This window comes from Misgurnus anguillicaudatus, chromosome 11 (genome assembly GCF_027580225.2).
Source record: "Misgurnus anguillicaudatus chromosome 11, ASM2758022v2, whole genome shotgun sequence".
Lineage (NCBI taxonomy): Eukaryota > Metazoa > Chordata > Actinopteri > Cypriniformes > Cobitidae > Misgurnus > Misgurnus anguillicaudatus.
This window is the reverse complement of record NC_073347.2, coordinates 30,771,780-30,799,596: the sequence shown is the minus strand read 5'-3', so window position 1 is coordinate 30,799,596 and position 27,817 is coordinate 30,771,780. Positions and strand designations below refer to the sequence as shown.

At 34.3% G+C, this 27,817-nt stretch overlaps 2 protein-coding genes across 2 annotated transcripts in view; both read left to right on the top strand.

The window, feature by feature from the left end:
- The first annotated feature begins 1,066 nt into the window (after positions 1-1,066).
- lhcgr (luteinizing hormone/choriogonadotropin receptor) lies at positions 1,067-24,893 on the top strand. Its single transcript, XM_055170383.2, has 11 exons — positions 1,067-1,524; positions 9,928-9,999; positions 11,766-11,840; positions 12,003-12,077; positions 13,756-13,830; positions 14,099-14,176; positions 17,219-17,287; positions 17,388-17,462; positions 20,108-20,293; positions 20,579-20,647; positions 22,885-24,893. The coding sequence occupies exons 1-11, from the start codon at positions 1,370-1,372 to the stop codon at positions 24,107-24,109; spliced, it is 2,154 nt and encodes a 717-aa protein (XP_055026358.1). The 5' UTR covers positions 1,067-1,369; the 3' UTR covers positions 24,110-24,893.
- Positions 24,894-25,785: 892 nt separating this feature from the next.
- mertka (c-mer proto-oncogene tyrosine kinase a) overlaps positions 25,786-27,817 on the top strand; it is a 38,021-nt gene continuing 35,989 nt past the window's right edge. Inside the window, exon 1 of the mRNA XM_055170382.2 lies at positions 25,786-26,076. Coding sequence (XP_055026357.2) covers positions 25,986-26,076 — 91 coding nt within the window. The 5' untranslated portion in view covers positions 25,786-25,985. The remainder of the gene's footprint in view (positions 26,077-27,817) is intronic.

Below are 27,817 nucleotides of genomic sequence, written 5' to 3'. Positions count from 1 at the left end.
TCCCATTCTCTGCAAGCACGTGAAAAAATAAGGCATTGAAATTTGGCTACCCTTGTGATGTCACAAGGGGATCTGATTATAATAATACCGCCCCTTAAGCTGTCCTATCCAACCACGGCACTCCCATTTAGTGCAGAGAGAGAGAGCAAGAAAATAATAATTGACAGCACAATTGAGTTTCAATTTCAACAAACCACCATTATGGTGATCAGTGTTTGCATTTCATCAGCTCATTTGCATTTAAAGGGACACATCCTAAAACAACACATTTTTGCTTACACCTACAAAGTGGTAATTTTAACATGCTATAATAAATTATCTATATAGTATTTTGAGCTAAAACTTCACATACATACTCTGAGGACACCAAAGATTTATTTACATCTTTAAAAAGTCTTGTGAAATGTCCCCTTTAAAGTTGAGTGTGAGATACTTCACATAAAACCGATAACAGAAAGAAACGAGTATAAAATAAATCAACGTGTCGATGATGGTGCATACAGTTAAAGTAAGTTTTTCTTTGAGAATTTTTATTTCATCCTTTCAAGGTTAGATTGGCACTCCGCCGCTGCTTATCAATGGCACAGCAGGCGATGGAGCAGACCGAAATAAATTATTGGCTGCTTAACACAGGTCATCGTGGCCTTACAAAAACATAACAGTTATTGCATGGATATTTTTGTTAACACGTTTACATCTGACCCAAGACCTTTTATGCACCAACCATCTCATCACATACCATTCATCTTATCTTATCCATCCATCTGTCTGCCTGTCTGTCTGTCTGCACTTTAAAAAATGCTGGGTTATTTTCGAGCCAAAAGGGGATGAACCCAGCCGTTGGGTTGTAATTTAATATATGCTGGGTTGTTCTATCCTAACAATTTTGGGGCTGTTTTAACTTTTCGTCCCATTTTTGACTCACACTCGGTTGAAAATTACCCAGAATTGTTTAGAGTGTATAATTGTCTATCTATCTACCTGTATGTCTGTGTATCTGTCTATCAAAAATATACATGATACGTCATGCTTTAAAGAGTAAGCACCGTGTGTGTGCGTAGCCTACTGGGTGGATTTGTGGGCGCGCTCGCGCACTCTCAGACTATTTCTTTAGTTTATGATGCGCATCCAGGTTTTTTTTGTGGTTTGACTCAAAATGTAAAGTGAAGTATCTCCGCTACACCACAGCGGTTTATCTTTACGCTCTTTCGCACATTAGCAGCATTAGAGGTGCTACATGGTAACGTTAATAAACTAATAAAAATGTAAAACACGTTTATTTTCCGCGCGCTCTCCAGACTAAAACCAGTGGAGAGGTAGAAGAAGATTTAAAAGTTTAAAGAGCGCGACACAGACGGAGCACGAGACAATGTGGAGCTCTCATCTGCTGCTCGTTTTTGCTCTCTCCATGCCTTTCTGCGGCGGAGTTTGTTTCGTGTGTCCGGATATCTGTCGTTGTTCACAGAAGAGTATCACCTGCAACAGTGCCACAGAGACGGGCAAGACCAAGACTCTTAGCAGACTGTAAGATAAACTTACTACTTATATATCACCTGTATTATTTAAGTGATTCAACAAGTATTGCTGTTATATAGCAGACTGTTAGGCTTCAAAGCTCTCCGCGTAATTGCGCACACTTGTGCCTCGTGTGATCATTCTCTTTACATCACAGTTTATGTTACACATATAGGAGACAATGTTAGTAACTAAGATTTTGAGCAAAAAGTCCAATTGCGTAATATTACAATAGCATGCAGTAGTTTTCTCCAGTAGTGTAAGTTGCATAAACACCTTGTTTAAAAGTGTTATATATAGTCAACACGTATAGCCTACAGTTAATGCATATATACAATTAATATGAAGTTTATAATTTACACAAAGAATGCTGAACAATTCTGCTTTTGTTTGTCTATATTTTACCCATGCAACCAAAACTTTTTATTGGGATCTCAGCAAAAGTGTTTTTACATAAATGTTACATTGAGGCAAGTTATTTGACTTTCATTTGACTTCGTATTAATGTTCTTTTATAAATCAGAAACTGTGGCTCAGTCAGTATTTTTCGACAACATGTTGTGCTGTACAGTCTGTGTGTGTTTAATGAGCTGTAAGCACCAGTGGAAAAGCTTGGTAGACATGAAATCACACCTTTCACTGATAATAATGAAAACTAAACTCAGTCTCTACAGGAGCCGCACAATTATATTTAATTAAAGATGAAGTACAGTACATTATGTTCATTAGTACACCTATTTATTAACACTGTACATTGAACATTGTAATGTGAAGTGTGATTCATATCAAAGATTCTGAATCCATATTACAAACTCCCTGGTGTACTTAAACTTATTTACTGAAATAAATGCTAAAGTTTATGTACTAACACATCATAATAATGTTAGCACAATCTTAAAAGGTCTGAAAATAAAGTTTTATTTTTATACTACTTAGAAACAGCTGGCAATGTTTCACTGTGATAACACATCTTCTGAATAGCATGTCCGTGGACGCGTTTATTATTACCCTTCACAGCTGGTGCACCCAAGTAACTTAAAGGGATAGTTCAGCCAAAAATGAAAATTCTGTCATCATTTTCTCATCCTCGTGTTGTTCTAAATCTGTATGAATTTCTTTTTTTTTTTTTTTTTTGATAAACACAAAAGAAGATATTTTGATAAATGATGATACCATTGACTTCCATAGTAGGAAAAACAAATACGATGGAATTCAATGGGTAACGTCAATTGTGTGCTTACAGTACCATCATTTATTAAAATATTTTCTTCATCATTAATCACAATACTTTCATAATATTTGTTTTCCTACTATGGAAGTCAATGGTTACAATAATCTGTGTGCTTACCATCATTTATCAAAATATCTTATTTTGTGTTTATCAGATAAAAGAAATTCATACAGGTTTAGATCAACATTAGGATGAGAAAAATTTTATTTTTGGGGTGATTATCCCTTTAACTTGCCAAATCAACTTATTCTCCATATAATGTTCGCTAGTACAATGTGATAAAAATGACACTTCTAATATTTGATCCTGAATGTTCAATAGCTGTATTTACAAATTATTTGAGCATCTGCTAATCACAGTTTCTTAAAATGTGTAATTCAGAAAGTTATTTCCATCCTTTTCCATTCATAAGTTTGGTTCCTCTAAACTCATAGTCCTTCTGTCCATCTCTGAAAACCCTTGAAGAACAATACAACATTATAACAACAGCAATCCAAACAAGATAACAGATTTGCTTATCTGTGACACTTTTTTATCCAGTCTCGTTTCATCAATAACCAACCCAAACATATTCTTAGCCTAAACACATATCCCTTTTAATCATCTCCGTTATCTACAATGTTACCCATTTAATATTTACAATAGAAGCCTTTAAAACTGCCCATGCTAAAATTTGTTTTAATGTATATTAATACTTTCATCACATGCATACAATAAACTTTTTTGTGTTTGGGATTTTTAACTTTAACATATAATTTCTATACAGGCTAAATTACTCATATATACTCCGTTATAGACACAATTTTATAGACACATTTGCTACAACACTCTAAAAATGGCTGGGTTATTTTTGACCCATAATGGGTAAATATTGGACAGAACACGTGCTGGGTTAAAAATGACCCGATGTTGGGTTGTTGTTATGCAACCATGGGGTATAATAACCCAGCAGTTGGGTTTAAAATAACCCAGCATTGGGTCAATTTCTAACCCAGAATATGTTCAATATTTACCTATTATGGGTCAAACATAACCCAGCCATTTTTAGAGTGAAGAAATGCTGTACATTGCAGTTGATTATTTATGGATTTATGCAGTGATTTAGAGCATTAAGACTCAGTTTGAATCTGACTAATGCAAAATGTGCAAGGTTAATCAATTCACCAAATTTCACAAGCACTTTTATTAACACGTTGTAAGCCCTTTAAAACACATTGGCACATTGCTTTATGTCAGCATCCTATCATTTTTAGAAGTAACATGATGATCATTATTATATATCAACGTTATTAATAGGGATAAGACAGAAATAAACAGCCATCTTCAGAATGATCGTCACTGCCCGAATATTGTGCACCAGTAGAGCTTCAGCTAGTATGATTATCACAACCTGCTGGTTTTCTTTGGCTCGGGACACACTAATACAGTAGACCTGTTAGTTGTATTGTGACTAAAGCTCTTAGCCCTGCCAAAGAACAGTCGTGATATGAAATCGGCTTCTCATTATAGTCCTGCTTACGCCTGACACGTCTGCTGTTGCTAAAAAAGCAGTCAAGGAGTTATTGACATGCGACAAACCTATCCGTAATAGACAGGTCAAGTAGTTTGCCAAAAAATGAACGTCTGACTGACTCTGACTGCCTTCTTATTCGAATGTTAAGAGCTTTGCTGTTGTCCTTGAACTCCTAAAATCAGCTTCTTCCTCTGTTACTTTGTGAAACCTTGAATCCTGATAAGAGTTTAATGCAATCAAGGGCATCAGATAAATAAGTAACGGCCTTAAAAATATAAAAACACATTCTGAACTTAATTACTAACATCTTCCTACTTTACTGTAATGTCTCATTGCTTTTGGATGATTTCAAATGTTAAAGAGCTGTTATGGTCCGATTCATGATTTAACATTTTCTTATGTGTGTAAGTGTGTATTAGTACATGTTAACGATATGCAAAAGGTACAAACCCCAAAGTAACGATGACGCGAGTTATCGTCTCCAACGTAAATCTTTTTTTTTTTTTGACTACAACAAGCACACGGATTGTAGTCAACAGTTTACTTCCTGCGATTGGTGATGTAGAGAAGAACGACATTATCATAATTCCTCCCGCTTTGGACTCACAGCCTGTAAGTTAACTCCTGTTGGCATTACATTGTGAGCGAATCTTTCAAACATGGTAAGGAGCGTCACATTTTTAGCTGACGTCAGAGGTATTCAGGCCAATCACAACGTACAGATTAGCTGGCCAATCAGTGACACAGCGCTTTTCAATACGATGAGTTTTGTACAAAATCAGTGCGTTTGAGGATGACAGGGATATCTGGAGCTACATGCCCAGATGTCCCATGTATTGTAGCTTACAAAACTTTATTTTGATAATCCGTGTGAGCTCAGCACAGAGGAGGGGAGGTAACTTCACAGCCTTTACTCAAACCTGCTAACAGGAGAAGAGAGGGTGGTCTACTCTTACATCATTACACCTGCAATACAAGAGATGAATCAAGCTGAGCTACACAATTACAAACTCAGAGCATGGTGACCTTCTCATCAAGACAAAGTAACAATTAGCCAAACTGTCAGATGAAACGTGTGTGACACATAATGTGATGTAATTACTTTGTTGCGTGCTAGAAATAGATTGTTGTTTAAAATATTAAAGTAAGTCAGCGTTTCAATGTGTGTGCGTGCTATACAGTTTATTTCTTTTAGTAACATATATGTCCTCAAAGCTAAAATACATTTATATATACAAAACTCAGATCGGTTTCATGAGGACTTGAAGTGACAGAAAAATCTGTGACAGAGGTCATTGTGTGCCTGTTTGATTTTTTGGACCTTGCTGGATGAGCTTTTATCTGTTCTGTCTCAGGGTGGAAATGTTTGTTGACGTAAACTTCCTTGAGGCTTATCAAACGGTTAAATTTAAAGTCATGATGGAAACTTTCAAACCTGTTTTTAAAATTGTTTGGACATGTCGCAACATGTTAAGGAGTAATCGTATTTAGTAGTAAACACAAAATAATACATTTACTCTACCTACTAAAAAACTGTTAACACTTACAATAAGCTTATTTGTTAAGGTCCCGGTCTTTCTGTGTTTTTGAAGCTTTGATTTTGTTTACAGTGCACCATATAACATGTTTCACGTGTAAAAAAGTGGTATTTTTCACACAATGTACTTATTTTCACTGTCCTCAAAACGTGCTGATGTTTTCCTTGTTCTATGAAGTCCCTCCTTCAGAAATACATATTGAGTTCTGATTGTGTAGTTTGTTTAGTGTGTTGTGATTCGTTAGCAGCTTAGCTTGCCGTTAGCTTAGCTTGCCAATAGCTTAGCTTGCCGTTAGCTTAGCTGGCGACTGACGTATTCCTGTGGGCGGAGTTTAGTCAAAAAAAATTTCTACTGACGTCATTAAAGCAGGCAGTAGAGGGCTGTAGTCCAAACCAGCCATTCGCTGTAGGCTTTGAAAGGTGAATTCTTTTAAAGAAAATATATCGTCTGGCAGTGAACTTTGAGCTTTATCATTTTACAGCTATTATATATGCTATTATAGCAACAATACACACTAACTAAAGTTTGAAAAATGGGATCAGAAAGAACGTGACCTTTAACAATTACACTCTAAAAAAAAATCCTTTGTTGTTTCAGCCCATGGTAGGGTCCAATATGGACAAACCTAACGGTTGGGTTTTAAATAACCTTATTCTGGGTTGTTGTTACTCAATTTTGGGTTGGAACTACCAACTGTTGGGTTGGTCTTGTCCATATTTGACCCAACTATTGGTTTAAACAACCCAACATTTTTCAGATTGTAGTTAACGCATTAGCTAAACTATCAGTGAAAATGAACAATACTTCTACACTATTTATTAATCTTATTTCAAGTTAAAGAGCACCTATTTCATTGCTAAAAAAGTTATTTTGTGTATTTTGGTATAATACAATGTGTTCGCGTGATCTATGGTTAAAAACACATTATTATAAAACGGCTCGTTCTGGTTCTTCATTCTGATTGGTTGAAACGCGCTCTAAGCCGTGATAAAATACCCCGGTAACCCCACGGTTAAGACCGCATTACATAAGTATCACTGCGCCGCTGTTGATGCGTACTGATTTATGAAAATAAACACCACATTCTTCAATCATATTTTAATTTGTCTACATTTGCACAATTAATAGTGATATCCAGATAAATGTCAATAAATATTGTTGTGTCATCTTGTAAAGAAAAAACGTTCCCTGAGGAGTTTCTACCTTAAATTCATATCTCTTTCAAAAGTTCTTCACAAAAATGGAATTATCTCAGCTTTTAGATGAAAATTTGAGAGGTGATAAGAGAACAAATGAAGGTAGGATGAAACTTTTTGTTTAAAGCGGAGGGTCTGTTTTTTCATGTGATATGTTTTATGTTTATTTAAAGAAGAAAATTTTTCTGGAAGGCACTAAATTAAACTCTTTTCCCGTCAGTGTTTTTTTTTAAGTTGCCACCCAGTTTAAGCATGCTTCCCTGCATATTTAATCATCTCTTCAAAAGTTATATACAACAGCACAATATAAATGTTAATGTATAAATTAGATGAATGTTGATTTATAAACATAAACACCACAGTCTTAAATCATATTTTCATTGTGTCTTTGCTGCATCTGTGTTGCTTGAGAACTACGCTCTGTTGCAGACACACTTGATTCTGAGGAACTACTTTGTTTGGCGGAAAAGTAATATTTGTACTACATTACAACTTTTTTTTCATGAAATCCGGCTATGCATATGAAGTAACCGTTTTATAAAAGCAATAAGCCCCGCAAAGCAGTGGGGTTACAGTGCATTTTATAACAGCTAAGGGGGTTTTAGGCACTCCGCTCCGCGTCTTCCTGAAACGCGCAGATTTTGTAAAAAACTGTCCCTGATTGGCCAGCTAACCTGTACTTTGTGATTGGCCTGAATACCTCTGATGTCAGGAAATGTGACGCTCCGTACCATGTTTGAAAGATTCGCTCACAATGCAATGCTAACAGGAGTTAAATTACAGGCTGTGTGTCCGAAGCGGGAGGAGTTATGATAATTTCGTTCTTTACTACATCACCAATCCCAGGAAGTAAACTGTTGCCTACAATCCGTGTGTTTGTTGCAGTCCAAGAAAAGAGATTTACATTGGAGATGATGACTCACTTCATTGTTTACTTTGGGGTTTGTACCTTTTGCATTTGCATATCGTTAACATGTACTAATACAAACTCACACACCAAAGGAAATGTAAAATCGTGAATTGGACCATTGTGCTTCTTAATTTCTTCATTTACCAATGTATTTTTAAGATGAAACATTACAACTGTTAATTTAATTAGTTAATGCATCATGAACTAACATGAGTAACTGTATTGACAATAACTAAATGCTGAAAAACTATATTGTTCATTGTTAGTTCATGCTTTTACTAATGAGTTTTACCAAAAAACCTTTTTCAAGTTACTTTATTATTTTTGTTGGGAGAACATTTTGAATTTGTATTTTTTTACAATGTAGAGCAAGCAAAACCAAGGTCATGTGTTCACGTTTCCAGGAAATACTCGCTTTGGATAAAAGTGTCTGCCAAATACATAAATGTAAATGATGCTATCTTGATTTGATTTACAGCGGGGATGTCTCAGTTGTTTGTTGTGGTTGTAAATTATATTTTAAATATGCTCTTAAAGTAATAAAGGTTGTGCAGTTTGATGATAAAAGACCTCACAACATGTTGAGGATTTAAGTGACATCATATTTTTAGGACTTGTATCTTTACCTCAGCTTTACCATCATTCTGCTGCATGATTGCACATACAGAAGAAAGAGATGTTGTGGGGTTTTTTTTCTTTATTGAACATTTAGTTATAGCATTACAGCCTGGGGTCTCATTTGTAAAACTATTCATAGGATCCTTACTAAAGGTCTACTTACGCACAAAGGCCATAAATGGCATATAAAAATATTAATACTTAAAAAATAAAGCAGTGGTCCCTTTAAAAGCAAGTGTGCATACATGAATCATCCTCAGATCTCACCCTGCAAGTCCATTCTCCCGTCTGATTTGTTTTTTATAGATCAAAACCTTTGCGTGGGAATGGCGATGAGACCCCAGAACATAACAAAAATTAGGATGAAAAATATAGGGGGAGCTGGAATGCAAAGCTCATCAAAACATGTATTTAGACCGTCATGTGTGTGGCTCGTCATGTCAAAAAATTTGTTCGGTGCGTCATGTGAACATATGTGCATCACGCATCATGTCAAAATACGTGCCTGCTGCAGACACTTCGAAAGGGGTTCTTTTTCCTATTTGTAGTGGAGATGAGTGGTACCAGGTGGGGTCTTCTGCTGTTGTAGCCCATCCGTGTCAAGGTTGTGCGTGTTGTGGCTTCACAAATGCTTTGCTGCATACCTCGGTTGTAACGAGTGGTTATTTCAGTCAAAGTTGCTCTTTTATCAGCTTGAATCAGTCGGCCCATTCTCCTCTGACCTCTAGCTTAAACAAGGCATTTTCGCCCACATGACTGACGCATACTGGATGTTTTTCCCTTTTCACACCATTCTTTTTAAACCCTAGAAATGGTTGTGCATGAAAATTCCAGTAACTGAGCAGATACTATGAAATACTCAGACCGGGACGTCTGGCACCAACAACCATGCCACACTCGAAATAGCTTAAATCACCTTTCTTTCCCATTCTGTCATTCAGTTTGGAGTTCAGGAGATTGTCTTGCTGTTAGCTTTAAAAATGAAGTGATTTTTTTTTTTTAAAGCATGGAGTCTTGGATCTGGACGCAGAGATCAAATCTAATGGATTTCTCATAATACAGTTAATAGCAATTCTATATTTGTATTTCTTAGTCATGCACTAAAGAAAAATATTAACATAAATTCAGGCCAGTACTAATGTGCATGGATACATCATTTTAAATAGTGAAACACTTCAGAGGACAGTTTTTATGAGTCATTTTATTTAATGGACAATAAAACGGGTAAAAAATATTGTCTGGACTACATTAACGGATGAACCAGAGTCGACTCAGGGTTGGGCTGTTTTTGACTTCATCCCAGTATTTGAATAGCAATGTCCTAACCCACTTGAACTGTAAAAAGTGAGTTTTTTACAGCAGGCACAGTTCCCTGTAATAATTAATTCTTTAAATCTTCATTTCAGAGCCTTGAACTACATCTCACTGAAAACCATCAGCAGTCGCAGCTTCGATGGCCTGAAAGGAGTTAAAAGAATGTGAGTAGATGTTTAGCATGAATGTATCCACATGACCCACCGATCCAACAGGCTCATCTTCACATCATGTGATGGATGAAGAAAATTTTTGATGTTTCTTCCCGTTTATAAAAACGCAAAGTTTTGCTGGTTTTCCATGAATCTCTTTAAAAAACTCAAAATATCCAAGTTAGGAGGAACAGTCTGAACACTTGCACAGATTATTCTTTGACATTAAAAGCAAGCTTTAAAAGAAGCGGTAAATCACAAATGACAGTTTTAATATCACACTAAAAAAAGCACTGCACTTAATTTCTCTCTTGGAGCTGAATTTTGGTGTCATTGGTTTAAAGAAGTTTCTTTTTTTCAACAAATATGTTTTTGATTATTCAGGCTAGGCTATATTATAATATTTCATCATACAGTATGCTTTTGATATAAGCCTATATTAACTACTCTCAAAAAAATGAAATGTTGGATTTACTTAAAAATATTTTGTCAACAGGTTCCACATAATTTGTTAAGTAAACTCAACGAACAATAATTAAGTTCATTTAACAAAAGAATATTAAGTAAACTTAACAAACAACAGTTGAGTTGATTGTACATAAAAAATGTATTAATGATGACAAAAAATTTGAATAATGCCATTTTATAAACTCCACCCCTTTTATCTAATAACTCCTTAACACTGAATCAATCAATCAATCAATCAATCAATCAATCAATCAATCATAGTGCAGCTGCTTAATACAACTAATCATATAAGCCTCTTAATTATAACTTATCAAGTACATCACAAATATATTTGAAATGAAATGTTACATTTCAAATCATTAATTTGTTTGTTTTTGTTCTAATAATATATCAGAACAAGTTAATTCACTCATAGTTAGCCTCAGATAGGTACAGACAGGTACCTATCTAATGGTGCTACACTTCTGCAAGAGGGTGGCAGAACAACAACAATTACCCATAATACACTGCAACATCATTAGCCAATGAGATGCCAGTCTGTATTGGTTTTATTAATCTGTTAATTTTACACAACACTGTTATGTTGGCTGAACAAATAATTTTTAAGTAAAGCTGACAAGACACGCCTTTTTGTTGAATAAACTCAATTAAATTAAGTTCACGTTGTTAAATTAATTTTTTTTAAGTAATCACAATATGAAAGGATTAAGTAAAACGGACAAAGGCGAAAGTTCATTTTTTTGAGTGTAAAGTAACTGTAAGTAAAATGTTCATAAACCTAAATCTAAATTACAAACCTTCAATACAGGAACACAATATAAAACTTGAAATATAATGTGCAAAAACCCAAATTATGTATTAAAAGATATAATGATGGGAATTTAGCTTTTTGGTAATATTTTGACAACTTTAAAATTCTGTCATAGCTTTATGTTCTCTTGAACATTAATGTACAGTATGTCCCATAAAGACATACTTATTTGGAAAATATTATGGTACTGGATCATTGTTTTGCATTATTCTTCATAATGTTTTGCTCTCTCATCATTCAAAAATGTTACATGGAGCTGGGATTCATTCTTCACAATCAAATGCAATCTCACAATCGGGTTGGTGTTATTCTGTAACAGACGGGCCATTTTCAACGTTCACTCTTTTACAGAAGTATAAAATCAATTCCAACCCTCTATTTCACTTCAAAAATGGCAGATAATTGAAACAGGTTGCAAGTGTTGACTTTAAGAAGGCATTTATGCAGAAAATGGTGTAGTGGTGAAAAGACTTATTGATCTCTTTATTTGTGATTTCAGTGAAATCGCCCAGAGCATCTCGGTGGAAACCATAGAGAAGGAAGCCTTTAACAACCTTCTGAATGTCTCTGAGATGTAAGGACCCACTCATGAATTAAAACAACAATTCAGGGATAATTGCCTGGCTTGATTGTCTTATATGAACGCCAGTTATAACAGACCAGAACAGATGTTTACCCTACACATTCTTTTCACAGTAATTGTTTGCAATTTCTTATATGAGAATTTATGTCACAGCTCAATTCAAAACACACGGAGCCTGATTCACATCCATCAGCGCGCGTTCAATCACCTGCCTAAGCTGAGATATCTGTAAGCAGACTATTTTCATCTACTTTTATGATATTTTTGTATTGTAAATATAAATGATGACAGTTGTTGAAGTGAAAAAAAAAATACAAATAGTTTCTATAGACAATAATATGACTATACTTGACTATACTTTTTGTTATTTGAAGTATTGCTCAATCGCTGCAATCTGTAACTTACTTTGGTTCAAAATGAACAAACATTTGGTATTGGGCATATAAAGTAACTCTTTACCTTACCACAGTTCACAATAGTAAGGTTATAATAATGACTTATAATTTGAGCTTTTGGGTATCATGGGAAATGTCAATTTGAATAGGAGTTGTTTCATGTTCACTGGAAAAAATGACTTTCTTACTTAGTATTTTTGTCTTGTTTTCAGTAAAAATATCTAAAAATTCTTAAATAAGAGATGTATTTTCTTAATTAGCAAAATAAGTCTAGTTTTTAGACAAAAAACACAAACTTCAAGTAAATCAGTGCTTAAAACAAGCAAAATTTTCTTGAAATAAGTTTACTTTTTTCATAAACACTTAATTCAAGAATATTTTTCTTATTCCATTGGCAGATTTTTTTTGGCTTGTTTTGAGCACAAATTCGCTTAAATTGTAAATTTTATATTTTTTGTCTAAAAACTAGACTTATTATCCTAGGTCATTTTGCTCATCAAGAAAATACATCTTAATTTAAGAATTTTTTAGATATCTTTACTGAAAACAAGATAAAAATACTAAGTAAGAAAGTCATTTTTTTGCAGTGTTGCACTGCAACAAATGATTTTCAAGAAAAAAATTCTTAGTATTTTTGTCTTGCTTTCAGTAAAAATATAAAAAAATCTAATTTTGATGAGCAAAAATGATTTTGTGCATAAATCAAGCTAAAAAATCTGCCACATTTTTCTTAAACACAAAATTCAAGAAAAATTCAAGAAAATTGGCTTACTCCATTGGCAGATTTTTTTGCTTGTTTTGTGCACAAAATCACTTAAATTTGATATTTCTGGTCTAAAAACTAGACTTATTTTCTTGGGTTATTTTGCTAATCATGAAAAAGCATCTTAATTTAAGAATTTTTAGAAATTTTTACTGAAAACAAGACAAAAAATACTTTCTTGAAATTCATTTTTTGCAGTGTGGGAAGCATCTACTGGCAAACAATGGTACTGCAAGCTTTGAGATTAGTAAGAGAGTGGTTTAAAGGCAGGGTGCACGATTTTTGAGAAACTCTTTGGAAAAGGGAGTCGGCCAGAGTACCAAAACACACTTGTAGCCAATCAATTTAAAAACAAGGAGCAGGTGGATTTGTTTCATCGTAGGGTGGTTGTGTTCACACACTGCCAACACACATTATATCCAAACACATTGTAAAAGTTAATTTTGCATAATAGGTGCCCTTTAAGTTTTCAAGTTTAAAAATGTCACTTTCTCTCTCAAAGTTACTGGTTTTTAGTTTATGTTTAACAAAATTTCCTCTGGCCACCATTTGGAGACATCAAGAATGACATCACTCAGTTGTAAAAAGGCTGATTTTAGACTTATGAGATACTTCACAATCCTATTAATATGTGTTCTGGACCCAATAAATAAGTTTAAACCATGAAAGAAATACGATTGAAGTGTAGAGATTGTGTTTTGTCGGTTTCGTTTTCTTTTTTAAGTCCCGCTGCTTTTCATTTTCCCAGGAGCATTTCCAACACAGGCATAACTGTGTTCCCTGACCTGACCTCCATCTTCTCCCTGGAGTCCCATTTCATACTGTGAGTTTACCCTGCGGCTGCTATTTCATTGATCTGGTTGAAAGATGTGGTGAGTGAGATTGCATGACGGATAAAAAAGTGCAACTATATTTTGAGCTTGCTACCATTTCTTATGAAATGGGTTATGAAATACTGTATTCACACACCTTCAAAGACATGTACACCATCTATGAAGTGTACATTTGTATAAGATGGTGACATACAGACAGTTATTGAAAGTTTTTTTTTGTGGTGTTGTTTAAAATACTAATGTGACTGTCTTTTTCAGGGATATTTGTGATAATCTCCACCTTCGTTCAATCCCACCGAACGCTTTCATCGGAATGACAAGTGAATACACAACAATGTCTGTATTTCGCATTATAGTAAAATCTTATAAGTCAGCAAAAATAGACTGCAAAAAATTACTTTTTTTTACCTGGTATTTGTCTTGTTTTTAGTACAGATATCTAGAGATTCTTGGATGGAGATGCATTTTCTTGATGAGCAAAATAACATAGGAAAATGGGTCTAGTTTTTGGACAAAAGATCCCAAATTTAAGTGAATATGTGATTTAAACAAGCAAAAAAATCTGCCAATGGGGTAAGCTAATTTTTTGTTAAACACTTAATTGATGAAAAATTCAAGAAAAATGTGCTTACATTGGCAGATAATTTTTTTTTTGTTGTTGCTTGTTTTATGCACAAATTCACTTAAATTTTATATTGTTTGTCTAAAAAATAGACTTATTTTCCTAGGTCATTTTGCTTATCAAGAACATATATTTGTTTTATGCACAAATTCACTTAAATTTTATATTTTTTGTCTAAAAAGTAGACTTTTTTTCTTAGGTCATTTTGCTTATCTAGAAGATACATCTTGATATAAGAAGTTTTATTTTTTATTTTGCTTGTTTTATGCACAAATTCACTTAAATGTAATATTTTTTGTCTAAAAAATAGACTTATTATATTAGATAATTTTGTTCATCAAGAAAATGCGTTTTTGATTTAAGATTTTTTTATATTTACAAGATTAAAAACAAGACAAAAATACTAAGTACACTGCAAAAAAAGTACACTGCAAAAAATGATTTTCAAGAAAAGATTGCAGTGTCGGCGCCAGAGAATACAGAATGAGGGGGCCTCCTATTTTACTGGTGGGGCACCTGGTTCATCTTATTATTTTATTATTATTATTACTACATGGCACTGTAAAATGCTTGGTACTGATTGGCCACTGGCCAGTCGCAACATTCAAAGGTATTTTATTCCTTGAACAACCGCCTGAAACACAGCCTCACCCGGGTACTGCGAGTGCGAGCGAGTCACGTTAACAGGGACAGTTTAATACCAACGAATTAATACAGAATAAATATGCATAATTAATAACGTATATGAGATTGTATTTACAATGATTAAACCGAATGTTCCTCTTTTGACTTTTAACTTGTTTTAACGCGTCTGGAAACGTTTTGCCAGAAGGTTTGCATTTCTTAAAAATAAGCTAATAAAAGACATCAAATCAAAATGTTATGTCTATATATTTACTCATATAGCAACTAGCCGTGAAATTAGCAGGATTGATACAGCCAGCCAAGTTGTTGTCGCAAATAAATCCCTCACTATAGTAAAACCATAACTTATAATGACGTTAAAGTGCAAGACTGGATAACTCACGCAAATCATAAAGACCAGTACACAACCAAATAACAGCAAAAGAAAACAATGTTACTGACATATCTAACACCAGAATTAATGCGTTTTACCTTCAGAAGAGCTGCAGGCGACGAGAGGACTTTTTAAAACTTTTTAAGAAGGTCCTTTTATTTGTCGTGAAATTTCTTCGTCTTGCTCAAATGCCAAGACTTACAAGTATCCATTATTTAGACAGAATATGAGTTGGCGATTGAGCCCCCGAATGTGACAGTAACTTTCAGTGCAGACAAAACACTGGGGATACCTTTAAGAATTTGTGTTGTTCAAATGTAGTGGCTGCGTGTATGTAACTGGCTGACTATGTTAGCATTTGTTACCTTTTATCATCCGCCTCGGCTATCGTGACGGTAGTTGTAACAGTTCACTCGGGTTTGTTTACACCTATGGTTTACACGCAGTGATGAGCAGACAATGTGGTTCCGAAGCACATTTTTTTTTATTTCCAACGAAACAGTCTCCATCGCTTTCTTATCAGGTTTACATCATCTGAACACCCGGGTGGCAGGGCAAAACTTGCAAATAAACTTGAGATAAACATGAAAACAGCTCGTATTTCCTTCTGTGTATCACTATTAACAACGCACATGCGAACACAGCGCTCCTCGACTACATTACCCAGAGTTCAGCACGGTCTGCACTACAAGCCCCACATTCTTAAACATTGTGGGTTAGTATTTTAATTATTATTTTTTATTAATTATACTCCGAATTTTATTCAGTATTCATTGTATAACCAAATGTATTTGCAGCACATTTTTTTAATTATTAAGTTCATTGTTATTTTGAGAAGTAAGGGGGCACAGTGACTCAAATGGCCGGGCAATGCCCCCTAGGGCCCGCTCGTGGCGCCGACACTGAAAGATTGTCTTAGTATTTTTGTCTTGTTTTCAGTAAAAACATCTAAAAATTCTTAAATTAAGATGCTTTTTCTTGATGAGCAAAATTACCCAAGAAAATAAGTCTAGTTTTTAGACCAAAAATATCAAATTTAAGTGATTTTGTGCATAAAACAAGCAAAAAAATCTGCCAATTCAAGAAAAAATTGCTTACCCTTTTGGCAGATTTTTTTGCTTGTTTTATGCACAAAATCACTTAAATTTGATATTTTTGGTCTTAAACTAGACTTATTTTCTTATGTCGTTTTGCTCACCAAGAAAAAGCATCCCAATTCAAGAATTTTTAGATATTTTTACTGAAAACAAGAAAAAAATACTAAGAAACTTTTATCTTGATAATCATTTTTTGCAGTGTAAGAATGTAATTTTTTGCAGTGAACGCCTAAACATTCAAATTACAAATATTGTTTAATGCTAAAATAAACTTATTATAAACTATGAAATAAGTTTCAAAATACAATACTGACGTGAATACTGATTTCTATTCTAAAGAAATCAGGACATAAGAAAAATGTGAAGTCCTCTCCAATACAGCTCTGTTATGGTCATTTTTTCTAGATGATAAAGCTGTTAATCTATATTTGCTTTGTCTGCCAAAATTTACCCAATACATAACCTTCAATCTCTCTATCTGTATGTAAACAAGATTGTTCAATTTGTAATCACAAATAGTCAGGCAAAACTATGTGCATTATCAGTGTTATGTTTGCTCAAAGTTTTTTTCCTGTCTATTTTGTACTTACTGTACTGTATAATAGCAGTGATAAGCAGCTAATGAACTTTTCCTTTCACAGGAATCTCTTTAACAACGGATTTAGAGAAATTGAGAGTCATGCTTTCAATGGAACGAAAATAGACAGGCTGTAAATATTATCAGACTTTATTACTCTATTTATAATCATCCTATCAATTTGGTGTCCACTTTAGCAAGAGAATTATCGAGACAAAATGTTTGTTTTGCAGGGTGTTAAAGAACAACAAAGATCTACGAATCATCCATGAAGACGCTTTCAAAATAGCCTTTGGTCCAACTGTACTGTAAGTACTGTAATTCTGTAGAACCTATAAACCTCAATTGGTTGTTTTACAAGTAACTTTAACTGAATGCAGTAACCCAAAGCCTGATAAAGGTAGATTACGATCATAGACTGGATAAAACATGGATGTCGATGACGCCAACAAAAGCGTTTTTGAAGCTCGTCACCATCTTGGCAAAGGTCGTTCAGGATTTGAAGTTTAAACTTCCAAGTGTTCAGAGAGATTGGAAGATTGCCACTTGATGAGAAAATCTAAAGGAGATTTGCATTAAAAGACACCTATTATGCCTATTTTACAAGATGTAGCATAAATCTCAGCTGTGCCCAGAATGTGTCTATGAAGTTCAAAATACCCTGCAGATCATTTATTATAGCATGTCCAAAATCCCTCTGTTTGAAAATCTAACTCTTTCCATGTTTAAGTGCTATGATTGGGTCCCCAGTGCTTCTATCAACCTAGAAAATGTGAAAAAGATCAACCCAATAACTTAGTTTTGGTAAACCATTCTTTACAAGCACATGAAAAAATAGGTAGTTAAAATTTGGCTCTCCTTATGATGTCATAAGGAGCTCTTATTATAATAATACCACCCCTTAATCTGCACTATCCATGTTCTTGTATAGACAGTTTTTTATTGCATTTTTATTTTGAGTTATTTTACAGACACTTTATTATTTCTTATGAAGAATTTTTTGTTTTTTAAAGATATTTTCATTAAATAATTACCTTTTAAACGTGTGTTATGTGTATTACTATTTACTGTCAGGTAAACTTTGCAAAAGATTTAATTTAAATAATCGCAACAATGTGTGAAAATTATTTCATGAACAAACAAAAACATGTATGAGAATTAAATGTCAAAGCAATAAAAAAGACTATTAATCATCATAATCGCCAAAGCCCTAAAACAGGCAATTAATCGTCGTCATCATCACAATTTATTAGACAATTAACCGTCTACCAAATTTCATAATCGTGACAGCCCTAATTCAGGACTGTCAGTCAGTGAATGTGGGCAGGGCTTTATCAGTGTGATGTCACATTAAAAACCGCATGTCTAATGTGACTGCTTTGGTTTAATGGGGGTTATAAAAGGAGTGGGTGGATTTTTTTCATTATAGGGTAGCTGTGTTCACACACTGCCAACGCACATTTATGTACACATGTAAAAGTGGATTTTGCATTATATGTACTAGTGATGCACCGATGTATCGGCCGCCGATATTTATCGGCCGATTTTTGATGAATTTGAAACCATCGGCATATCGGCAATAGCACGAGAAAGGCTGATACCGATTGTTTAATAATTAACTGCATAAAGAAATCCATTATATGTAAAAAATGAGTTAATGTTGTTTATCAAATAAATGCTGAATAGCAAAAACCACCTTTGAAGGTTGTCATATTATATTTGTTTTAGCTTAATTTGTGCCTCTCTTATTATGTTGGTCAGTTGAATGTTAATTAGATCCAATCCATGTTCAGTAAAAATAATTTGATGCAGAAATAAACTAGCTAATAGACCAAGTATAGTATTGTATACAAGTGTTTAATATCGGTATCGGCATCGGTATCGGCCAGAAGTTGTCTGTTTAAATCGGCATCGGTATCGGCCCAAACAAATCCTATCGGTGCATCCCTAATATGTACACTTTAAAGTTGGAAATATGCTGACTATGTAAAAGTAGACTTTTTGGGAGGCGTCATAGTTGTAGTATTATTATTAGGTCCAACTTCCACTGAATGTCAGTTTATATTTACAGGTTTTATCAACCACGTTTTTGGATATTTTACTGAATGGTGAACCCAAAATCCTTATCTCTCACACTGAAAAAAATGATTCATTGAATTCAATAAAAAATTTCAAGGTAAGTGGTTGCAATCAACACACTCAAGCTACATTTAAACAAAAAAGATTAGTAAAGTAAAATAAAATATAAAACTTTTGTTTAAATGTAGCTTAAATAAATTGATTGCAACCACTCACCTCAAAAACAAATTTATTAAATTCAATGAATCATTTTTTTCACATAAACATCGGTTCAAGGTGTTGGATGCATTTAAAAATGTTAAACTTGTTTATCATAGAATAACAAACTATTTTTATGGATTAGTATACAGACTAATATCAAGAAACATGTTTAAGCAAGTAAGTGGTCTTTCAGAAAGAAAAGGTCAAAATAGTTGTCACTGGGGCAGTACCTTTTAAAAAGCTCCTACACTGAAAAAAAATATTCATTGAATTTGGGCAGTTTTTTGGGGTGGGTGGTTGCAATCAATTTATTTAAGCTACATTTAAAAAAAATCTTTATAATTTATTTTACTTTACTAATCTTTTTTGTTTAAATGTAGTTTAGATAAATTGATTGCAGCCACTTACCTTAAAAAAATGGATTAAATTGAATGAATCATTTTTTTCAGTGTAAAATGTACCATTTAGGTACAGATATGTATACCTTTGGTACCAATATGTATCTTTAATGTACAAATATTCACTCTTTAGGTGCAAAGGTGCACTATTTAAACGGACCACCCCAGTTACAGCTAGGTTTCATTTTTTATACCGTTTTGTCTGAAAGAGCAATGCTCTAATATTTTCACACATAACCTATTCTCCCATGCATTTTCTCTGTATTATTCACCAGTGATGTTTCATCCACGTCGTTGGAGTCTCTTCCCTCTTATGGCTTAGAGGATGTAATGATTCTGATGGCTCGTTCAGCGTTTGCTTTAAAGAGATTGCCTTCACTAAAAGGATTGAACAGCCTGAAAGAAGCTCACCTGACCTATCCAAGCCACTGCTGTGCACTGCTCAGCTGGGACTCCAACAGGTGAAGCTACATATAAATCACTGCAATCTATTTATGTCACTCAATAAAGCCAAATTTACTAATTTATTAAGTCCGTTTGAATAGGAAGGTTGTTCTTTTTGAGTAGACGTCATCAAAACCTTTAATGTTAATGAGATTGTCAGAAGGGTTCTTATAAGAGCTATTTTTGACTATTAAACTTAGCCATGGAGCATCAATATAATTTACCTGAAGTGGTTTCAATAAAATCCCTTGAAGTCCTCTAAAGGAAATCATGCCTTTCTCTTCTTTGTCATCCGCTTACAGGGAGAGTTCTGCTATTGCTGCCTTGAGAAATGGATCATCACATTGTGGAGACCACGATTTTTCAGCAAGGTAAGATCAAGGTTTTCATTCAATTTTAGTTCTTTATTTTTAAAACTAAGAGTTTTTACTATTTTTGAATCCGCGGATGCTTCAGTGTTTAATAATTTGGGAAAGAGCACCACGTAGTGGATAAAAGCAGAAATATGGATTGTCGTAAAATCTCGTCATTGACAGGGAAGTTTTTCCTTGTAATTGACGAGATAACTGGCCAATGGCGGGGAAAGAGTTAAGACAACCCAATTGAAGTTATACTATAAAAGGTCCGGGCTCTTCCAAGCTTTATAATGGTGGTAAACGGTGCTACAAATTTTAAAGCCTAATAAAGTCCACCCATTCTTTACAGAAGTAATCCACATGGCTTCAGTGAGTTAATAAAGGCCTTCAGAGGGTAATAAAAATATCCAGATTTAAAACCATATATTATAAACTATAATAACTACCTTCTGAGTTTGAATTGAGGTTGAAAACAGGATACACAAATACAATTTAAAATGGTAATTCAGATTACTTTTAAAATGTTTAAAAGTGTTTTTTTCTGTATTTTTGTATACATACATACATACATACATACATACATACATACATACATACATACATACATACATACATACATACATACATACATACATATATATATATATATATATATATATATATATATATATATATATATATATATATATGAAGAGTTTGGTTCCAAAACGCGATAAACGCCATTTTTTTTAAATGAGTTACTGACAAAATCAGTATTATATCAGGTCAGTATTTATAAGTAAATTCTTAATTTTACGCAAAATCCATTATCCGCCGTGTTATTCTGTCATCTTTTCTCCCCTTTTTTCCCAAAATGTGATAAACGGCACTCCCTCCTTTTCTACAGAATGCAATAAATCCGCTCCACAAATTACAGCGCACCATTCCACGCAAAGTAAGCAAACAATGGCGGCGCATTGAGTACACAGAATCGTAGTTTTCCTCATCTACTTTGTACTTCGTAATCAACAAACAAACAAAAATAAAATAATACTTTAATGGAATTGATAAACCTGTGATGGTTTTCTGTGACAGGAAAGAAATGTAAGCCATCAACATCTAATAATTTACGCGAGAGGCACTCAGGAGACGACCGCTTGTTCTCCCGACAGCATCAAGCTTCTGTCATGTTAACACATTGACCCCAGAGGATCTTATGAATAACTTTCCATTATTTTACTCAAAGTCAACGAAAATCGAGCAGAACCAAAACATTTTACAGCTGATCGCTGTGAAAAACGTTAAGCGACGACGTCAAGTATAACCGCAGCAATGACAGTGTCATTAATATAACAAAGTAAGTGTTTTGATTAATGCCATTAATGTTTATTTTTTTAATCAGTGTATACCACTACTCAACTAAATGAATATAAAATGGCAAAGATGAATGCACATTTATATATTGATTCAATAGATTTATTGAATTTTGTGGAAAAAATAATTAGTTTTTATAATAAATCTTTGAAAATCAAGTTATGGATTTGAATTTTTTATGTTTCTATAACCTAAAGATGCTATGTGAAAGTTTGTAACAGAAATTTCTTGGTAGAAGTTTTTACAGAAATTTTACTGAAAAGTTTTGGAATCAAACTCTTCATATATATATATATATATCACTCTAAAAAAACAAACTGTGCTATATACTATAAACTGTTGCTTTGGATCGTAATCATATAATATATATATATATAATTTTATATATAATTGTTTTTAATTTATATATTATATAGAATATATAAAAATATAAATAAATATATATACACATGTAAATGTTTCTTAAATACATACATGAATGTGTGTGTATTTATTGTTTTTATATATATGTTTACAAAATTTTAATAATTATTCTAATTATATGAAATTATGTTATTAGATCTAATAAAATTTTCTCATACACATTTAAATTGTGGATTGATATGTTAAAAAAATTTAATAAGATGTTAAACTGTTTATCTTTATAAGTTATCTAAAAAAACTGCTTAGAACATTTTTTGATGCTGTATGTTACGTATAAAGTTTGTGTCTGTGTTGAATTTCTATTCAGGTAATTTTTCTTACTGTCCTTCCAAATTACATTCCACTTCTGAATATTCTGGCCAATTTAATTCAAATTCCAACCCCATCTGAATGACAAGAAAGCCAATTCTTAATTATTGAACTAGCACCATCAAAGATTTTTCACAATAATAACTTCACACATCTTTGTTTTCCAGGAGTTTGACTGACACCGTCTCTGACGGGTTTGTTATGGTGGACTTTCCGCTTTCATCCGACATCGCTGGATCCATATCAGCCGAGGAAACCTTTGGAAGTCTAGACTTTAATTATCCAGAGCTAGACTTGTGTCAGCGCCGACCGGCCCTACTTTGCAGTCCTGAGGCGGATGCCTTTAACCCGTGCGAAGACATCGCAGGTTTCAGCTTCTTGAGGGTTGCTATTTGGTTCATCAATGTCTTGGCTATTGTCGGTAACCTGATCGTATTGCTTGTGATATTTACAAGTCGTTGCAAGCTGAGCGTCCCGAGATTCCTCATGTGTCACCTGGCCTTCGCCGACCTCTGCATCGGCGTGTATCTTCTCATGATCGCCGCCGTGGACCTCAGGACCCGCGGACACTACAGTCAGCACGCTATCGAGTGGCAGACGGGAGTGGGTTGCGGCATCGCCGGGTTCCTCTCTGTGTTCGGAGGCGAGTTGTCCATCTACACGCTGTCCACCATTACCGTGGAGCGCTGGCATACCATCACTCACGCTCTGAGGCTGGAGCGACGTTTGGGGCTGAGTCACGCTTCTGCTATAATGGTTGTCGGCTGGCTGCTGTGTCTAGCCATGGCTCTGTTTCCTCTGATGGGTGTAAGCAGTTACAGCAAAGTGAGCATGTGTTTGCCAATGGACATCGAGACTCCCTTATCCCAGGCCTACGTCATCCTCCTGCTTCTTTTTAACGTCGGAGCGTTTCTGGTGATTTGCGGCTGCTACATATGCATTTACTCCGCAATCCGTAACCCAGAGTTCCCCGGTCGGGCCGCGGACACCAAGATCGCCAAGCGCATGGCCGTGCTCATCTTCACCGATTTTCTGTGCATGGCACCGATCTCGTTTTTCGCCATCTCAGCAGCCTTTAAGGTTCCACTCATCACTGTGACCAACTCCAAGATCTTGCTGGTGCTCTTCTACCCCATCAACTCCTGTGCCAATCCTTTCCTCTATGCCATCTTCACCAGGGCGTTCAGGAAAGACGCTTACATTTTGCTGAGTTCCATAGGCTGCTGCGAGAGCAAAGCCAACGTGTACCGGATGAAGACGTACTGCTCAGATAACATCAATAGGAGCAAAAGCAGTTCTGGTTCAAATGCGAACTCCAAAGCCCCTCGTGCTGTCGTGTGGATGTCCACGTTTCCCCATCTGGGACCGCAATCCCAGCTGCAAGGAGTCTAGAAGAAATGTTACAGAGACATTTCCTGTGACCCTCATTGGGTCATGAGACTCGGGAGAATCTAATTTATCACTGTAATATATATTTTATGGGACATTTAAGTGCCAGGTTTTTCTGGTTCCGCCCTTGAACTTTGCTGAGTTTGACTCAGGCAAGATGATAGTGTCATTTTTTTTTCAAATTTCTAAAAGCATTGACTTGTAATTCAGAAGATGGGCATTGAAGATGGATTTTGAAGATAGCACCCAAAGCAGCTATTGTTAATGGCATCAAAAAGCAGATGACGGGCATATTATGTCACAGGTTTTACCAGGTCTTTTATTGTTCCACTTGTTATTTGTTATAAGTGGGAAGCATCAGTCTAGTCTTAAATATTTTTTTAGTAAAGCTAAATGTGCTGTTCACATACATTAACCATTTTCCTTGTAGTGAGAGATATAATGTACCTGAATACTGTGTCATTCCATGTTAAACTGAATTTTTTTCATTTCAATTTGTTTATTGTGGAAAGAATATCCATCTCTTCTTTAAGCAGTATTGTTTTTGTATGCAGAAATTTACATGACAACTTTTTTTAAATGTTCAAAGAGTAACTTGTTCTGTAACCCATCACTGATGTTTACAGAAAATATCCCAGTCTGATTTTCAGTTGTTTTATAGCTTGAAAGTGCGCCACACTGTGGACAAAGGTGGTATTTCTGAAGAATATTAGTTCCCCTTTCTTTAAATTCCTCCTCCGTTGTAGTCTTTGGAGTCTAATAAAAGATTAAAGCAAATCTTACCAAAGCCTCCTTAGTCTTTTAATTTCTTAACTGAATAAACAAAAGTAAACCAAATCTTTATGGCAACAGAAATCAGTGCAATTTACCCTCACCCAAATTAGCTAAAAGGTATCATCTTACACAGTGGTTCTCAAACTGGGGGCTGTGGCCCGAGGGGCCCTGAGGTGGTGCTAGGGGGGCCCCAGTTTTATGACATTTTATAAAATAAATTAAATAAATAAATTATAAATGCTGTGTAGAATTAAACCTCTGAAAAATAAGGCTACTAGCCAACAGCACTACATTGTATCATTTAATATGTTTTGTTCAATTCAAATACTAAGTTTATGCCATACATTTTGCTTTGGGGGCCCACGTAGCGATGCACCGTATAGGCTACAAGGGGGGGGGGGACCATACCTAAAAAGTTTGAGAACCACAAACAAATAAAAATAGACTAAAGAAAGCCATTAATACAGTTGGTCATTTTTTTTTTACTTTTGATTAAAGGGAGAACTTAAGATCTTAAATTTTGATGCATTTTGTTTACAATGCACACCCATGAATATTGTATTAAAACAAAGTGTACATTTACTGTACATTTGAATAAATTATTATTATTATTATTATTATTATTATTACTATTAGCAGCTTTATTAAAATTGCCTGCCACAAAAATAATAAATGTATATTATATATAAATCTATATACATTTTAGAGGTTTATGTCATTTTAAGTCATTTATATATAAAATGTAAAAATATTGGTTTGCAAATATCTAATTATTTAAATATTTAAGAAAGTTTACTAATAAAATTAGTATAATGCTGAGGAAAATACACCCCCAGACTCGTAAAACGCGCGCATCCTGTGACGTAACGAGTGCATTCTTTCTTCGGGATCGCGCGCCGTGAGGGACAGACAGCATTCTTCTATTGGGGGCGCGCATGGAGCAAGCTGCGTTCGTCACTGCGAAGGGGGAGAAACGCATTCCTGCAAGTTTTTAAATGATGTTATTTCATCTGGACATGATCAACTTTAGGAATATATTGATCTGACTATACTTCGATTAAATCAGTGTCGCTGGAATAATAAAAACGAAAAGAAAAGAACCGTGATGCCGTTTATTTTGGATTCCTCGGCAATGTTGCGGTTTTTAACTCCGCTACTCGTCGGATTGTTTTCACAGTCAATAACTGTGACATCTGGTAAGATGTGTGAACTCTTTAAAACACATGTGCTCTGTTTGTGCGTGCTTTGGAACTCACTGAAACAATGAGATTAAACATTTATTTCTCAGAAAGTTAATATGTGATGTGGCAGATGAAGAGTTTCTGCTGTGTGAGAACCTGCGCAGGATTTTACCTCAGACCAAGAGATAACACGTAACGTAGCCTACAACTTAAACAGTTTAGATGTTTGATTTGATAGTTAAAAGCTACATTTCTAGCAAAACCTAGTTACTAGTTAAACCAACACAACTAAATCTCTATAATTCTTTAAGTCTAATTTAATGCATATGCACCATTAATATGACAACAACATCTTCACGAGGCTGAACCCAACATCATCACACCTCTCGCATCAAAAAGTTTGTTTTCACATTTTTCATTTTAGAGGATTACAGTAATGATTAGTAGCACTATAGTACAATAAAGTAATTATTTATAGTAAAAAAAAAACATTTATTAACATAAATGTAGTTAGTTAATAGTTAATGCGTTATCTAACATGAAGTAACAACATATTTAAAGCATTTATACATTTTTGTAATGTTGGTTAATAGCAATACAGTCGTTTATTGTTTGTTCATGTGCATAAACTAATGTAAACAGATTAAACATTTGATTTTAAAAGTGTATTAGTAAACATTATCAGTAAGAGATTAGTAAATCCTGTAGAAGTGTATTGTTAACTTATGTTTACACATGAAACTTAAAGTATTGCCAGATTATTCATATATGAGAAAAAAAATTTCTGTACAGTGTTAACTAACTGTATAAATAACAAAAATGTAATGACAAAACAATAAATAAAATAAATGTCCTGTTTGCATTTAACTCAATAAATATTTAAGAGAGAAGATATAATGAGAAATGTCAATGGATCAAAAGTTTTATGTAAAAAAAAAATACATCAATACAGTATGATAGCATCCTTTATAGTGTTTAAGTTGCTTTAAATCATTTACTTTAACAGGCACTGTTTAATATCCAGGCATTAGCTGTTATTTTACTATCTAGATTAACTGTAGACCCGCTATAGTCTGGCTGCAAGTAACCACTTCTAGACAAAACAAACTTGTATTTGTTTACATGTCGTTTTTGCCTAAATATCTTGTGAGATATTTATTTATTTCATTTATTTATTTGTGGGCTATGGTTAGATTTACACTGACAATTTTCACACAGACGTCTTGACTGTTTTTGGATGTCTATTGGACGTCTTTTAAATGGAAAATTGCTTGCTGGGATTGCGTCTTGCATGCTGTCTGTGATTATGAAAGCCTTTTTGGCCTGCATACCTTAAAATAAAGAACTGGAAGTGCTTAGTAAATATTTATTTATTGCTGTGACGCTTTAGCTACTTGTTAGGTTTTACTTGCACTGCAGAATCTGGTGACAAAAACTTTCCACCGCAAACTCTTTTATTGTCCAGGAGATTGTAGGTTATATTTTTATTTAGTCAGATGTACTCTATATCCACAGTTAACGGGCTGAAAATCTCTCTCAATATGAGAACACCTCATCTGTTTCCCTTGATAACAGATTCCATCTGAGAAAGAATTTCCTTTAACTCCTGGAGAACAGGATATTGGTTTTCCAATGGGTTTTTAGTAGCGATGCCAAAAGTGACTCAACAGAACAGAAGTATTTTCTTTACATAATAGTATTGTGGTGGAACCACTGTTAGTATGATATGAAATACCATAGTAGTTGATGCATGATA

What these genes read in the sequence shown, in the direction of transcription:
- lhcgr (XM_055170383.2), top strand. Translation starts at nt 1,370, where the DNA reads ATGTGGAGCTCTCATCTGCTGCTCGTTTTTGCTCTCTCCATGCCTTTC. An exon ending in ACAAGTGAATACACAACAAT is followed by an intron (nt 14,177 to 17,218) that starts GTCTGTATTTCG and finishes TTCCTTTCACAG; the next exon opens with GAATCTCTTTAACAACGGAT. An exon ending in GCCTTTGGTCCAACTGTACT is followed by an intron (nt 17,463 to 20,107) that starts GTAAGTACTGTA and finishes ATTATTCACCAG; the next exon opens with TGATGTTTCATCCACGTCGT.